Source organism: Poromitra crassiceps (genome assembly GCF_964638095.1).
Source record: "Poromitra crassiceps genome assembly, chromosome: 22".
Lineage (NCBI taxonomy): Eukaryota > Metazoa > Chordata > Actinopteri > Beryciformes > Melamphaidae > Poromitra > Poromitra crassiceps.
Genome location: NC_139647.1, coordinates 3,421,531 through 3,438,790, shown reverse-complemented (window position 1 = coordinate 3,438,790; position 17,260 = coordinate 3,421,531). Strand labels below are relative to the sequence as shown.

At 47.1% G+C, this 17,260-nt stretch overlaps 1 protein-coding gene across 1 annotated transcript in view; it reads left to right on the top strand.

Annotated features, from left to right (window-relative positions):
- arhgap22a (Rho GTPase activating protein 22a) overlaps window positions 1-17,224 on the top strand; it is a 25,239-nt gene extending 8,015 nt beyond the window's left edge. Inside the window, exons 3-11 of the mRNA XM_083658509.1 lie at window positions 3,080-3,276; window positions 4,210-4,297; window positions 7,476-7,604; window positions 12,447-12,657; window positions 12,753-12,885; window positions 13,399-13,472; window positions 14,584-14,705; window positions 14,865-15,966; window positions 16,623-17,224. Coding sequence (XP_083514635.1) covers window positions 3,080-3,276; window positions 4,210-4,297; window positions 7,476-7,604; window positions 12,447-12,657; window positions 12,753-12,885; window positions 13,399-13,472; window positions 14,584-14,705; window positions 14,865-15,966; window positions 16,623-16,842 — 2,276 coding nt within the window. The 3' untranslated portion in view covers window positions 16,843-17,224. The remainder of the gene's footprint in view (window positions 1-3,079; window positions 3,277-4,209; window positions 4,298-7,475; window positions 7,605-12,446; window positions 12,658-12,752; window positions 12,886-13,398; window positions 13,473-14,583; window positions 14,706-14,864; window positions 15,967-16,622) is intronic.
- The last annotated feature ends 36 nt before the right edge of the window (window positions 17,225-17,260 follow it).

The window sequence follows — 17,260 nt, the reverse complement described above, 5'->3', positions numbered from 1 at the left end:
TCAGAAGCTGCTACATCAGACTGAATCCTGAAGCACACAGTCAGCAGCAGGTATCACTAACATCCTGCACAGACAGATGATGCCTGGTCACCACAGAGGACAGTGATAACAGGTGTTGTGGTTGAGGCGTCTCTCCTCTCTCACTTGTGCTGAATGATCTTAAACATTGGACTCTAGGGCCGTTAATGAATAGCAGTCGTTACTTTTAGTCAACGAGATGGGATGGTTTTGGAGCAAGTTGCAGCGGCAGTGTGATGAACACTAAAATATTCATGTCCTTTTATCATTTCCTCTTGACTTAATCAATCATCAGGGGGTACGGTGGGGTACGGTGGTGCAGTGGTAAGCGCTGTCGCCTCACAGCTCAAAGGTCCTGGGTTCGATTCCCACCTGGGACGCTGTGGGCGCTGGAGTTGTGACCCCCCCATATCTTCAGTGCCTACTGCCCAGGTGGGCTATCTCGTCGAAAGGGCCTTTCTGTGTGGAGTTTGCATGTTCTCCCCGTACCCCCCAGGGGGTTCCTCCGTACATAACCCCCCACTAAAAAACATGCAGGAGATCGTCATCCGACCAGTGACGACAACATCTGAAGTTGGTCCAATGATGGTCCAATGAAGGTCCCCGGGCGCTGGAAAGAAATAGCGACCACTGCTCCTGGCCTGACCCCTGGAGGAAAGGACAAGCCTGGATGGGTCAAATGCAGAGGACATATTTCACCGGCCACCGTCAGCATGAGTGTGTGTAGTGGCCACATGCATGTGTTGTAGTGTGTTCGTGTGACAATAAAGACGGGCTGCCGTCTGAAATCGTGTCATCAGATGAGACCATATCCAAAAATCTGAGGTTGAGTTTGGCCAAAATGTGCTGGTAGAAGAACATACCTTAATTACAAATGATTATGAATCAAAGATATTCAAATCACTGTCCACCAATTATTCCACCAAAGAACTGAGTTCTAAGGCCATGTTCACATTACAGGCAAATCCGATTTGGTGCTAAAGTCATTAATCATTATTATCTTGATTGGTTTCCTAAATCTAAATCTGATTTGGGTGATCAGTGATGAAGTCACATCAGTCGAAAGCAGATTGGAAACTACCTCCATATGTGGTTTTGGACAAGTGACACAAATCAGACTTGGAGCGTCCAGACTCATAAACCCAACCTGGATAGAATCATTAATATAGGTCATTAAAGTTAACAAATCGGAACCTCCGGCCCGGACAGATTTGCGTTTACGCAGTTCTGTTCAGCATGACTGCAGCTCTGCCTGGTTCTTCAGTGTACAGTTCTGTTCTGTTCAGCATGACTGCAGCTCTGCCTGGTTCTTCACTGTACAGTTCTGTTCTGTTCAGCATGACTGAAGCTCTGCCTGGTTCTTCAGTGTACAGTTCTGTTCTGTTCAGCATGACTGCAGCTCTGCCTGGTTCTTCACTGTACAGTTCTGTTCTGTTCAGCATGACTGAAGCTCTGCCTGGTTCTTCACTGTACTGTTCTGTTCTGTTCAGCATGACTGAAGCTCTGCCTGGTTCTTCACTGTACAGTTCTGTTCTGTTCAGCATGACTGAAGCTCTGCCTGGTTCTTCAGTGTACAGTTCTGTTCTGTTCAGCATGACTGCAGCTCTGCCTGGTTCTTCACTGTACAGTTCTGTTCTGTTCAGCATGACTGAAGCTCTGCCTGGTTCTTCACTGTACTGTTCTGTTCTGTTCAGCATGACTGAAGCTCTGCCTGGTTCTTCACTGTACAGTTCTGTTCTGTTCAGCATGACTGCAGCTCTGCCTGGTTCTTCACTGTACAGTTCTGTTCTGTTCAGCATGACTGCAGCTCTGCCTGGTTCTTCAGTGTACAGTTCTGTTCTGTTCAGCATGACTGCAGCTCTGCCTGGTTCTTCACTGTACAGTTCTGTTCTGTTCAGCATGACTGCAGCTCTGCCTGGTTCTTCAGTGTACAGTTCTGTTCAGCATGACTGCAGCTCTGCCTGGTTCTTCACTGTACAGTTCTGTTCTGTTCAGCATGACTGCAGCACGTGTTCTCTCCTTCTGCCTTCCCAACAAACATGACTCTGCAAGTGAAGGACACCCAGCAAGGAGAGGCCTACAATGAGAAGAGTAGACTGATGAGAGAGAGAGGGGGGAGAGGGGGGAGAGAGAGGGGGGATGGGGGGGGGGGGGAGAGAGGGGGGAGAGGGAGAGAGAGGGGAGGGGGAGAGAGAGAGAGGGGACGGGGGGAGAGAGAGAGAAAGAGAGAGGGGAGGGGGGAGAGAGGGGAGGGGAGAGAGAGAGAGAGAGAGAAAGAGAGATAGGGGGGAGAGAGAGAGGAGGGGGAGAGAGAGGGGGGGAGGGGGGAGGAAACAAGAGAGAGAAATGGAAAGAGAGATGGAGCCCAGGCCCCATTCTCTCCCCCTGCTGTCCTCAGCAGAAAGCGAGATGCAATTAACAGGGAAAAAGACGCCATTGATTTCTTCTCTCTCTCTTCTCTCTCTCTCTCTCTCTCCCTCTCTCTCTCTCTCTATCTCTCTCTCTCTCAACTCCCTAGGGATTGCTCTACTGTCGCTGTGCTCGCTCTATATACCGTTGGCATACAGACGCTAATACATAATCCATGCTGTTAATCAGTCCGTTACGGGATGAGATGTTCCACCTGATCCAAAGCAAAACTCTCCTCTATGAGGAGAAGAACAATGTGATGGGAAACCGCTCCCCTACTTCTTCATATCTGAAGCACACGATCACAATGGATCGGAGTAGATAGATGCATTAATTTCTTCACTGCTACATGGAGGCCAGTGCCTTGATAGATGGGCTTGGTTTATGGAGAGGACATCTTAGATGCATGGGTGAGGCTGTGGGCTTAGCTTTGCCCAAGGGTGAGACTTGTATGAAGAAGGATTTTGGATGTTCTCTGGATGTTCTCTGAGTGAATTGGTAGAATCATAGGGAGATCCCAAAATCCCCAAAGAAATCCCAAAATAACATGTACTCTCTCTCTTTCTTTCTGCAATTCTCTCCTCTCTCTTTGTCTCACTCATCAATGTTATTCATCTTGCACACTCCCCCTGCCTGCCGTCTCTTTCTCCAGCCCGGTCCAAGAGCATGGTGCTGGGGGAGCTGTCCCGGGTGTCCAGGCCCTGTTCTCCTCTGGACCAGGAGAGGGCACTGAAGTCCGGCTGGCTGAAGAGACAGCGCAGCATCATGAAGAACTGGCAGCTGCGCTGGTTCGTGCTTCGCTCCGAGGCTCTGTACTTCTACAAGGACCAGGATGAGACCAAGGCACAGGTGAAGCTCACATGTTCAACCAAATCTGCTACCATGTTTTCATACCAGCACTGTTGGCTCCTGTGTTAAAGGCTCCTGTGCTGGGGGAAGCTAAGCAGGTCTGGCTGTGCTTAGTCCTTGGATGGGAGACCATGGTGCTGGAAGTGGTGATGGAGGACCAGTAGGAGGTGCTCTTCCCTCTGGTCTCACGAATAATGTCCCCATTGCCAATGCCCCAGGGCAGAGACAGGGACTCTGTCCTACGACTGAATTAAACCGAGTTCCTGACCCGTTATATATATATATATATATATATATATATATATATATATATATATATATATATTTTTTTTTATCATCTTCCATTAAGACATCTCCACACTGTCCGTTAAAGTGCATGTTTTGTTTTGTTATTACCCATCCAAACTGACTGTCTGTCTGATCATTTGGTAACTAGCTGCCCTGTGGCCCTGCTGCCTTCTCAGTCAGAGCACTTAGCCGATGACCTTTGACCCTCTCTATGGCTGGAGGGATCAGCAATGTAAGTAGATAAGGAAGTGGCACCGGGATAAATAGATGGAGAGATGTTTGCCTGAGTCATCCCTCCCTCCCTCCATCATCATTACTTCCCCCTGCTGGACGGGTGCCCAGAGCGCGGCGTACTCCGTCTATAATGTTCAACAGGCGTCCCAGAACCACTCATTGATTTCTTGTTTGGCCCTTGAACACTGCACATTGGTACCAGTCTGTCTGTCTTTCTGTTTGTCTGACAGTCTGTCTGTCTGACAGTCTGTCTGATCTGTCTGTCTGTCTGTCTGTCTGTGTGTCTGACAGTCTGTCTGTCTGTCTGTCTGTCTGTGTGTCTGTCTGTCTGTCTGTCTGTCTGACTGTCTGAGTGTCTGTCTGTCTGTCTGTCTGTCTCACCCCTTCCTCCCCTTCTCTGTCTCCCCCCAGGGTTGTATTCCTCTCCAAGGCAGCCAGGTCAATGAGCTGCCGGCCAATCAGGATGAGCCTGGTCGCCATCTATTTGAGATTATTCCAGGTGAGTTGGCATGGGGACAGTCAAAGGTCTCACCTGGCGGGCGGGGGGGGCTCTGCCTCTCTGTCGTTGTTCAAGTCAAGCTGAACCCTATCCACCCAGGGGTGCTGAACCCTATCTCCACCCAGGGGTGCTTTGGGGGTGTTGTCTCACCTAGACAGACATACCACAAATCAATCTGGATGGCTCCTCAACCATAAGGCCTAGATGCATAACAGTATGTCTGGCCTTGTTTGAAAGATAAGAAGCTATGAAATATGAATCAAGTGTAAGTAAACCTACATCTATTAAAATGGAGACGCAATAAAGGGGGAAAATCATATTTTCATCCTCGCTCATATATTTATTGATTTGCACCATAAATGGTGCATTTTAGTGTATTTTCATCAAATCTACAGTTACATTTGCTGTGAAGGAGTATGACAGTACATTCAGCAGCATTATTTGTGGAATCTGGTCTAATGGTGATATTGCCTTTTACCATGAGATTATTCACTAGGCGAAGATGACAATATTTCTTCCTTATTCTATCTCCATTTACTCTGGAATGGGAATAGATGTTCCAAATCCATTTATGGTGATTTTTGTACTTGATCTCTGCTCTGCTCTGCTCTGCATTGCTATGACAAAAACGATAAGCTCAAAGGCAGGTGATGAAACTCTAAAACCTTCTCCAATTTCAGGGCCGACACTGGAACCACTTGGCCACTGATCTAATAAAGGGTTTGCTGAGAGACCTGAAGTGTCTCTCGGTGTGTGCTTAAAGTGGTAATCAGACTGTGTCCATGCAGCCAATCAGATCGCCTATCTATGCACACCTCGTTGACCTATCGGATCAGTGCGATAAATGGAGAAAAAAAGAGTGAATCGGCAGCTAGTTTGGGACTCGCCAGGCGTAACCCATGCATAAAATGTAAGGATGAGATTGCCACAGCAGCCGTGTCCGAGAGTTCAATCAACAATGGTTTCTTTATTCGTCGCTGCTCTTGATAGCGTGGGGGTTGGCATGATTACGCGCAGAGCAGTGGACAGTATGCACACAGATAGCGTGGGGTTGGCATGATTACGCTCAGAGCAGTGGACAGTATGCAGCACACAGACTTGAGGGCCAGAGAGGAGGGAAGAAAAGACAGACACACAGAGAGAGAGAAATCACATTAAGTGGTCGGACGATGGATGTGGGAGAGAGTGCAGATGGCCTGCAGTGGCGGTGATGGTAATGCCTCTCTGTGCGTCTGCATGGTGGTGGGATGGAATCTTGTGTCACCTTGGCACAGATTCACCTGTGAGAAAGCCGACGTCCCTCTGAAAGGCTTGTGGATCAGCTGTTAGCCCTCTTTTTCCCACCGGCCGCCATAGAGGCGACATGGGCCACGGCTGCTGCAGGTTCACCAACGCCCTGACGATGGGTTGTTGTTACCCTGAGGGCGGGGTCTCTGTTATTGGCGGCAGTAAGTACAGCGCATCTTTCTCAGCGTGAATTATTGAAGAGGAGGAGGGAGTGATTGTAGATCATGTTTTAGCACTCCTGTGCTCAAGTGCCTTTGGAGGCAGATTGTGTGAACGGTGGAATCAGTTTGTCGGTGGTGCAATCTGGACGGGCACCCATCAGTCTGACAAGTAATGATAAGACTCCGGAACAGACGGCTGATATTTTTGGGGGTCTCTGGTGTAGACAGAGTGGACGTCCGCACCAAGACTTCCGCTTCCGTGCTCCGTGGTTATTGTTTACAGTCGAGAATAGAGTTGGAGCTAATTGGGGCTGTGCAATCAATCGAATTGTAATCTCAATTACAATTTTGGCTATTATGAAAACAAGATAATCGAGATAAAACAATATTATTTATTATTATTTATTCTAGCCTATTTATCTTTACATTTTTACTTTTATTTTCATTAATTTCTTTGTTTTTCAGTACAATTATGTTTTTTCCAAGTGCAATAATGCAAAAGTCAAGTCAGTGAGTAATCGCGTTAAATGATCGTGATCTCAAAATCAGTCGGAAATAATCGTGATTATTATGATTTTTGCCATAATCGAGCAGCCCTAGAGCTGATCGATTTGTAGGTGTTTTAGGTCCTAGGATTTTGTCCCACGGTCCCCCATATGATAATAAGATTGATGCTTTTAGATGTTTTATTACAGAAAGTGTATAAAACCCATGACCAAAATAGTCATTGTGTTACTTATGAATGGAATTATAACGAAAATAAATTACCCTCCTCAAGGACCCCTGGGGGTCCGCGGACCCCCATTTGAGAACCACTGGTGTACAGTGCAGTACTACACTGTGTGTACTAGTGTACTACACTGTGTGTGACAATGTATGTACAGTACTGTAGGCATGTTTCTTTGTCTCTCTCTGTCTCCCTGTCTGTCACCGTCTTTGGGGAAGCTCTTGTATGTGGAAATGAAAAGTAGCCTGGGGGAAGTGCTGCCTAAGCCTAAAACACACATATCCAGTAGCTAGAAATCACACCACTGTATAATCAATTCAACAGCCATGTGATCACCTGGTGTTCACGATTGGGACTGCATGTGAACACCTGGTGCTCACGGCCGGGACTGCATTGTAGAAAATGGAGCACACAGTGCATCATCAGCAGGTCTGTAGTACTGTACAGCTCTTTCAGTAAAAACCACTATCCCTGTTGCAGAGAGAGAGGGAGAGAGAGAGAGAGAGAGAGAGAGAGACAGAGTGTGTGTGTGTGTGTGTGTGTGTGTGTGTGTGTGTGTGTGTGTGTGTGTGTGTGTGTGTGTGTGTGTGTGTGTGTGTGTGTGTGTGTGTGTGAAGTGTTATCCAGTGTCACCTTGGAGAAAAGAGAAATAACAGAGTGAGAAGATGAGGAGAGAGAGAGAGAGAGAGGGGGAGGTGGGGGGGCCCTGGTTGGGAATGCAAGAGAGAGTCTGAGTGAGAGGCATGGTGCAGTTGCTGCTGGTGTCCAGAGGGAACAGCGTTCTTTCTGGGTCATTCCTCACACACACACACACACAGTAACACACTACAGCACTACAGCGCAGGGCTTGGTAATGAGTGCTGCAGGTACTCTTACATACATAGCAAAACATATGCAAACATTAGCAACTCTACTACATCATCTACAGTAGTGTTTTTTTTATTTATTTTCTTTTTCTTTGGTTTTTCTTCCATTTTCTCCCCAATTGTGGTTGTGTTTTCAGGGGGAGGTGGAGAGAAGGATCGAACAGGCATCAGCCACGAGTCTTTCCTGCTCATGGCCAACTCTCAGAGTGACATGGAGGAGTGGGTCAGAGCCATACGCAGAGCCATATGGGCCCCACTCGGAGGAGGTGTGGTGTTGTACTCAAACACACACACACACACACACACACACACACACACACACACACACACACACAGACAAAAACCAATCTCTTTAAAGGTTAAGTTCACCCAAAAATTAAAATTCAGTCATTATCTACGACCCCCACCATGAAGGGTGGGTGGAGTTTTTTAGTCCACAAAACATTTGTGGAGTTTCCCAGCAAAACACAGTTGCAGAATTCTCTTAAATGTGGATGGAAACCAACTTTCAAATGTACAAAAAAAAGCCTCCATACTGCTCACCTGGCGTAGTCCAAGTCTCCACAAGCCCTGAGATGCCACGTGGACATGAAAAGTCATTTACACCATTTTTACCTGAAATCTTCACTGTAGCCAAGTGCTCCAAGAAGAGGTGGTGGAGTTACTGTAGCCTGGTGCTCCAAGAAGAGGTGGTGGAGTTACTGTAGCCTGGTGCTCCAAGAAGAGGTGGTGGAGTTACTGTAGCCTGGTGCTCCAAGAAGAGGTGGTGGAGTTACTGTAGCCTGGTGCTCCAAGAAGAGGTGGTGGAGTTACTGTAGCCTGGTGCTCCAAGAAGAGGTGGTGGAGTTACTGTAGCCAAGTGCTCCAAGAAGAGGTGGTGGAGTTACTGTAGCCTGGTGCTCCAAGAAGAGGTGGTGGAGTGACTGTAGCCTGGTGCTCCAAGAAGAGGTGGTGGAGTTACTGTAGCCTGGTGCTCCAAGAAGAGGTGGTGGAGTTACTGTAGCCTGGTGCTCCAAGAAGAGGTGGTGGAGTTACTGTAGCCTGGTGCTCCAAGAAGAGGTGGTGGAGTTACTGTAGCCAAGTGCTCCAAGAAGAGGTGGTGGAGTTACTGTAGCCAAGTGCTCCAAGAAGAGGTGGTGGAGTTACTGTAGTAGCCTGGTGCTACACTGAAGATTTCAGCTAAAACCAGGGTGTAAATGACATCTGTTCAAGTCAACTTGGCATCTCAGGGCTTGTGGAGACTTGATGAGATGAGATGAGATTAACTTTATTATCCCCGAGGGGAAATTTGTTTCAGGCACAAAGGTTTGGTACAACTGCTTAACATATAGTGTCAGTAACACAGATACACAAACAACAACAATGGACAATAGACACAGTTTGGTTCCATCAGCACAGAGAAACAAACTCCTGTCCCCAGAGGCGTGTGGGGGAACTAAGTCCCCACCAAGTGAAACAACTTGGCTTTGACCAACAGAACTAATCCTATTAGTCATAATGGTGACATCACATACGAGGAAATTAAAGTCGACCAAAGTAAACCAACTAAGTGTCCGCAGTCAAGTGCAATTTGTGCCAATGTCACAGGGAAAGAAGACGGCAAATTAATACATTTGGTTGACTTTATTCCCTGCAGCACTGGAGCAAAGTGCAGTATACCAAAGTGCGGCCTCAATAGTGCATAGTAACACATCAGGATAAAAATATAAGAACCAAATAACCTGATGAATAATTAAAAAGAAAGTAAAACAGTAATTAAAACGGCACTTTACGGCACGCTGGCCCCTGCAGGACACGGCAGTGTCGGCAGTCTGTTCAACAATTGAATTGAAGTTGGAAGGGAGGAGAGCTTAAGGCGGTTCGTTTCCCCTTACATCTTTTCCATCTTCTGCCCGAGGGCAGTAACTCGTATTTTCGGTGAACAGAACGTGTTGTGGGTCGTCGAGGATGTCGAGCGCCAGACTGACAACATTTTGCTCGTAAACACTTTGAAGGGGGGCGGGGTCGCTCCTTCCCATCACTTTCCAAGCAGTTTTTACAGTGCTAGCGATTCTGCCCAGCAAGCAAAATTACGTCATGATAACGTTGTGATGACGTGTTCCAGTGACGTTCAGGACGTGGCCAGATCACATGGTGATTTGGGGATGATTTAGACGTCTACGCGGGAACGTCAAGCTGACGTCGAATATGACCGTTACCATGAATGGGCATGTTCCGTTATTCTGCTATGTACACAGTGTATATTCAGCAGCTTTATACATAAAGCTATAATTATGTCCAGATTAACAATTTCTGCTACATTTTCAAAAAATATTATATCACCCCGTGTGGGATTTGAACTCGGGATCTACAACTTACGGAACTACCTGTTCGCTGCTGAAATTATCTGCTGTATGTAGGTTTAAAAAAAATCGTACCGTCAAAACGCCTGGTTCGATCACTGTGTATCCCCAGGGGTGGACTTGACACAAATATGTCAGTTTAAAAAAAATCGTACCGTCAAAACGCCCGGTTCGATCACTGTGTATCCCCAGGGGTGGACTCTACACAAATATGTCAGTTTAAAAAAAATCGTACCGTCAAAACGCCCGGTTCGATCACTGTGTATCCCCAGGGGTGGACTCGACACAAATATGTCAGTTTAAAAAAAAACGTACCGTCAAAACGCCCGGTTCGATCACTGTGTATCCCCAGGGGTGGACTCGACACAAATATGTCAGTTTAAAAAAAATCGTACCGTCAAAACGCCTGGTTCGATCACTGTGTATCCCCAGAGGTGGACTCGACACAAATATGTCCGTTTAAAAAAAATCGTACCGTCAAAACGCCTGGTTCGATCACTGTGTATCCCCAGGGGTGGACTCGACACAAATATGTCAGTTTAAAAAAAATCGTACCGTCAAAACGCCTGGTTCGATCACTGTGTATCCCCAGGGATACACCTTTTAGCCTACCGTTTCAAAACATGGACCCCTTATTATTTTTATATCGCTACATCCACATCCATGGAGTCGGGACAGTTTTAACACATTCACTGCCAGCCGTTTTTTCAATACTGTAGGTAGGTTCTGCCAAGGCTTTTTTTGAGGATTCTGGCTCATCTTTCAAGAGCCGAGGATTCTTTTCTGCTAAGATTTTGTGAACACAAATGATCTCAAAAGAACTAATAGAATGTGTGCTTTCTCTGTCTAAAAGAGTTAGTTTGTAGAGTTAGTAGTTATGTAGGCATTAGCAGTAGAATACAGCATGGTTTCAGCGTCTGAAAATTTATTCTGAGATAAATGGCTTTTTGTGAAATTCGATAGAACAGTCACTTTAACCATTTATTTTTGGCGTAAGACGTCAGACATCTAAACAATAGTTTTGAACAGTAATTTCCTCCATAGCAGCAGGAAACCCCCCTCTCCTTCAAACTCCTCCCTCCGTGGGTGTGTCTCTGGTGGCTTTGCAGCGTTTGTCACAAGCGAGGCTCTGCCTGTCTGTGCTGCCTGGCTGCTGGCGGCTGCTCTTTGGGCGAGTCTGCATGAGTCGTTTCGGTTGTGAGCTCAGCTGCAATGAAGCTGCGTGCGATTGTGGGCTTTCTGCGGTGTTTCAAAGTGTGTTGCACGCATAATCTATTATGCAAATTTGCAATCCCCCACCGCCAGCTCCCAGCGCGATAATGCGCGAAAGCGAAAGCGTTTTCGCCAATCCATTTTACAGTATGAGAATGGATTCCTCGCACGTTCCCCTGCAGTTTTGGCTCGGCTTTTTCTAGTCTGGAGAGCACTGTCGCCACTTAGTGGGTCGGTGGAATGGGTTGTACACGTTCGGTGGCTCCAATATTTTTTATAGGAGACGTGGGTTGATCCACGTCCCACCGTCAAATTTTTTTTTTTTTTTTTTTTGAAGAGTCAACTCGTCATTGGCAGTCAACCGTTGGATTTTTTTTGACGAGTCAACTCGTCATTGGCAGTGAACGTGTTAATAAAAACGAAAGCTAATTTAATTCAAACCTTAATCTCGAAGAATCATTGAGGAATTCCCTCAAAATTTACAAGTGTCACCCTATAACGTTTGCAGTGCTCCTGGGCTATACAAGACACGAATATAGCCTATGTAGGATTATGGCAGAAACTTGTTTTATATTTAAAACGTTGGCGTCAAGTCTTGGATCGGACATCACAGTGTGACCGTCTACAATCTGTGTAAGAAGAACCCCGAAACACATTGCACACAATTGCAGGATTCCCCGCAATTTATCTCCTCGTAGTCCCACCCACCTCCACGAATAAACAGTTTGTTAATCAGCGCAGATTGTCCACATGCAAGTGCTGATCACATGGATTTTGGATAAATAAATAGCCCAGGCTGAGAAATACGTGATTGATTGCAACCATTTAGTTATCCTCATGGATATTTCAGTGGTGAGTGAAATTAGTTGGATAGTGATACAGCGATAATCTGGGCCAGATCTGACTCGTCATGATATGACTTGAGCTGGCCCCGATTGGGCTCTCTCGATTCGTCCGGGTCCGTCCGTGCTTGCTGGGTGGCTTTGAGCTGGACGGACAGTGTTCCGAACCAAGCAGCCATCCCTTGCATTGTGTCTTGCATTATGCCAGGTGAGCAGTATGGAAGCATTTGATGTTTTTTTGATTTTTTATGTTTGAAAGTTGGTCACCATCCACTTCCATTATTTAGGAGCATTCTGCCACAGTGTTTTGCTGTGAAACTCCACAAATGTTTTGTGGACTATAAAACCTCACCTGTCCTTCCATCGGCATGGGGGTGAATAGATAATGTAGCCGAGCATTCGGGTCCGCCTATTCCACACTTTGCTAATAAAATAATAAACGATAGAGTCAGTTGTAACAGGCTTCACATTTATTAGAACCCACGTCCGCAGGACGACCACCCGGAAGCTCCTTCTTCTTCTTCTCCTCACATACACAGCCCTACGGCAACCCCCGAGGGAACACACACACCCTCGCGCACACACGCAACAGCACACACTGAACAGTCTGCTACAATAATAACCAAAGTTTCATTTTTGGGTGAACTTATCCTTTAAGTGCACACACATGCACATGCAGTGATGTGTTTTATTGTGTGTTGTGTGGGTACAGGTGTCTTTGGGCAGCACCTGGAGGAGACGATGCTGTGCGAGGGCCCGTGTGGCCCCCAGCGGCTCGTCCCCCTGCTGGTGGAGCAGTGCGCGTGCTTCATACGCGAGCACGGGCTCGAGGAGGAGGGGCTCTTCAGGGCCCCCGGACAGACCAATCATGTTCGAGAGCTGCAGGATGCGTTTGACCGTGGCGAGAAGCCAGTGTTTGACAGGTGAGGGGATGACACAGCAGCAGGTTATATCATACTCTACATTCCCCTCCGGGTTGGATGGATGCGTGTCTTATGCTGGTGTCCTTCTCTTACAGTACTACAGATGTCCACACGGTGGCGTCACTGCTAAAGCTTTACATACGGGAGCTGCCTGAGCCTGTAATTCCCTTTTCCAAATACACGCAATTCCTTTCTTGCGCTCAGATGCTTATCAAGGATAAAGAAACAGTAAGTGTGTGATCCTCCCACTATAGAGAGCCAAAGTGGAACTTTGTCACTTCCTGCTTCAGCACTGTACCAGAGATTTTCATCCACCATTTATTTTCCCATAGACATTTTGTAAAATGCTTATGAAAATAGATTTACTTGTTCAAACCAAACGGTTCAGATATATTTAGAAACAGGAGAGATCGCAGAACATTTCACTCGGACCAAAACGTAAAAAAAATGCGGGTTTAAAGAAAATGTTGTTTTTAGTTTTGGTCCGAGTGAAATGTTCTATGGTCTCTCCCGTTTCTAAATATAGCTGAACCGTTTGGTTTGACCAAGTAAAACTATTTTTACAACCATTTTACGAAATGTCTATGGGGAAAATAAATTGCGGAAGAAAATCTCTGGTACAGTGCTGAAGCAGGAAGTGACGTTCCACTTTACCTCTCTATGACCACCTATCACTTTATTGGCTGTTTTTCCCAAATGATCACCTTTCCAATTAAAACGTATTGCTTTTCCTTTTTCAAGGGCATCATGGAACTTGGCAAGCAGGTGAAAGCTCTTCCTCAGGTCAACTACAACCTCCTTAAATACATCTGCAAGTAAGTAAGCAATGTCCTCGGTGCTCCTATAAGATGAGGATTTACCGCTCGTCATAACGGAGAAATAAATAACTTTGCGTACGCCTACGTCCCCCCTGCTGTCATCAGGGAAAGTGGCATCATCAGATTGATTGAGTCAGTCTGTCTGAATCTGTCTCTTCTGCCGCCTGCGTCTCTATTAATATCGTCAGCCAGTCCACCCACACGATGACAGAGTCCTGACTCACAGTGGCTCTTTGTCATGAGAGTTTGATTTGAACTAAGTGCAGTCAGTGCTGAGGATCTTATCTGTGCTGTGATCTTATCAGTGCTGAGGATCTAATCTGTGCTGTGATCTTATCAGTGCTGAGGATCTTATCTGTGGTGTGATCTTATCAGTGCTGAGGATCTTATCTGTGCTGTGATCTTATCAGTGATCTTATCAGTGCTGAGGATCTTATCTGTGCTGTGATCTTATCAGTGCTGAGGATCTTATCTGTGCTGTGATCTTATCAGTGATCTTATCTGTGCTGTGATCTTATCAGTGATCTTATCAGTGCTGAGGATCTTATCTGTGCTGTGATCTTATCAGTGCTGAGGATCTTATCTGTGCTGTGATCTTATCAGTGATCTTATCAGTGCTGAGGATCTTATCTGGAGATGTGTTAAAGGTCCCATTTTGGGCTATTTTAGCTGTTTAATTAAAACGTGTCTAGTGGGTCTTTAAAACAATGTTATGAATTCTGTTGCAAAAAAGACCTTAAATCCAGTCTCTGTGGGACGTCTCTATCGCTCCGTCTCTCCCCTCATTAACTATGCACTGTTTTGAGGGGGCGGGGCCTCTGATCAGATCTTATCAGAGGCCCCTAACAAGGTTTGGTCTTCCACATTCAGTTGGTGGGGGCTGTGCTGTAAGCGGGCACATTCAATTAGTGTTACTTAGTGTTCGTTTGGAGGCATTTTTTCTCTCTCCTCTGGCTGGGTTGGATTGATCTGGGGACCATTTCTTTTGAGACTTCCATGATGTTTCACCTACAGTATATATACAAGACCTTTATAATCAAAGAGGCAATAAGGCAAGTTTGACACCAAATGGGAGCTTTAACTCTGTGTTTGGTTTCTGTCCGGTCAGGTTTCTGGATGAAGTTCAGTCCCACTCCAGTGAGAATAAGATGAGTGTTCAGAACCTGGCCACCGTGTTTGGACCCAATATCCTTCGGCCCAGAGTGGAAGATCCAGTCACCATGATGGAGGGTAGAGGATCACGCCAAATCTACAAACATGAATCTATTGCAAAATCAGTACAGTAGTTAATTTGCTTTGACGGAGTGATAGGAGTGAACATTGACATTTCAAGTACATTTTGAATACATATTTATATTGCTGTGTGTCCTTCCTTGTCCTGGTAACCAGGAAGCTCCCAGGTGCAGCATCTAATGACCTTGCTGATCAGCGAACACTCCCGCCTCTACCAGCGGGAGGAGCCCGATACGGAGACCACCACCCCACAGCCACAGCAGAGCCCTGGCCAACGCTGCAAGGTGGAATGGGTCGCAGACGAAAACGCTGACCCCCAACCCAGTCCCTCCTCAGGCTCCGGCTCCGGCTCCAAACCCCCCAAAGAGGAGGACCTGCGATCTTCTAGCCCATCTGTAGAGACTAAGCCCTCTGAACCAAGTCCCCATATTAGTGGCGCGGAGAAGGGCGAGGATTGTCCGATTGAAGGGAAGGGCAAAGGCAAGACAGAGGGGAAAGTGGATGGGAAAATAGATGGTAAAATTGAGGGGAAGGCCGCGAGCGGGGTAGCCCTTAGCCCCAGCAAACAGGCGAAAGCCCTGCCCGCCTGGAGGTGCTCCTTCAAGGGTGGGGCAGGGCCCGGGGGGCCGAGGGGGAAAATGGGGGGATCCGCGGGGGACGTGTCGGCGGCCGGCGGGAGCAACTGGCTGATGAACGGCCTGTCGTCCCTGCGAGCTCACAGACGCACCGCCTCCTCTGGAGAAAGACTCAAAGACTCCACGCTGTCCCTGAAGGAGTCCAGCCTGTCCCAGAGAGACGCCGCCGGAGACACCCTCTCTCCAGCGAGCGCAACCCTCTCTCACAGAGCCCTCCTGCAGTGCCACAGACTGTCTGCCTATGACAACGTTGCTCCCTCCAGCCTGAGCTTGCCTGCTGACACCTCCGCCCTCTGGACCTCCTTTGAGATCTCATTGGATGAGCCGGAGGGAAGTGATCAGGGGGCGGGATTAGGGAAGGGGCAAGAGAGAGCGGCGGAGGCAAAGGACAGTACCAATGCTCTGGATCACGGGGGGAGCAGTATCATCACTGGTGGCAGGGAGGACAGTACCAATGCTCTGGAGCACGGGGGGAGCAGTGTCACTGCTGGCAGGGAGGCTGACCCTGGGGATGATGGCACGGACCAGGGGCCGGGAAACAACGAGGGTCTCACCAACCTGGTGTGTGAGCTCAAGCAGGAGCTGAAGATGCAGAGGACGAGCTACGAAACCTGCATCCGCAAGTAAGAACCAATCACTTGACGTAGCTCATCTGTTGACCAATTTAAAGGGGGAGTTGACAAAAAAAATCAAAACTACATATTTTTTCCCTCTTACCTGTAGTGCTATTTATCAATCTAGATCATTTTGGTGTGAGTTGCCGAGTTTTGGAGATATTTTGGCTGTAGCGATGTCTGCCGTCTCTCGAATACAATGGAACTGGATGGCACTCGGCTCGTGATGCCAAAAAAATAAAAATAAAATAAAACTCAACAGCATGTCTCTTTCCAGAAATCATGACCCGGCTACTCAAGATAATTCAGTCCACAGACTTATTCTAAGCAGTTTCATGGAGACCAAACTACACCTGCTATTTGCTGTGAGCTAGCTGCTGCTAGCTAGCAGCTAGCGGGTGTAGTTTGATCGAAAGGAAATTGTTCCTAGCATCACAAGCCGAGTGTCATCCAGTTCCATTGTATTCGAGAGAAGGCAGACATCTGTACACCCGATATCTCCAAAACTTGGCAACTCACACTAAAATGATCGAGATAGATAAATAGTATACAGTTAAGATTATGGATGTATGTATTTTTGATTTTGGGGTTAACCGTCCCTTTAAATCAGTGTGAGCTGTTATTAATTCATGCAGATACTTACTTCTCACCCTCTCTTCTTTGAGGTTGGAGGAGTCCTGTTCTAAATACCAGTCCCAGGTCTGCTGCCTCGAGGAAGAGCTGGACCAGGAGAAGAAGAGGTTCCACATGCTGGAGATCCGACTCAGGAACTCAGAGAGGGCTCATCAAAACGCAGAGACCCGCAACCTTCTGCTCCAGAAGGAGATGGAGGAGTTCTTCAAAACCCTGGGAGATCTAACCACAGGAACAGCACGGACCAAGTAGACCGGACCAACCTGCCTTCATCTGGTCCATCAGAGGAGACTGGGGAACTCGACTACTGGGAGAAGGACCAGCCAGCCCCAAAGCTTTGAAGACCAAATACCTCTAGTGCAGTACTACTTGCTGTTGTGTCCCCCTCTAGCATGGCCGCCTAGTGCCTACACTAACCAGTGCCGGTGCCAAACTAGAACTCCTCCGGACCAAGCAGCTCTAACCTTCACACATTTTGCCATTCCATAAAAATCCCTTAATATTATACATCATAAACCATGTAGCTGATCATTTTGTTGAATGTTTCCTTATATAAGAGACCAGGAAAAGCCTTATTTATGATCAATATGAGGTACAGTCCTCCCCTAGTTTACTCCCTGTTCATTTCCCCCCATTTTCACTCATACTCTTGCAAGAAATGTCAACTTGA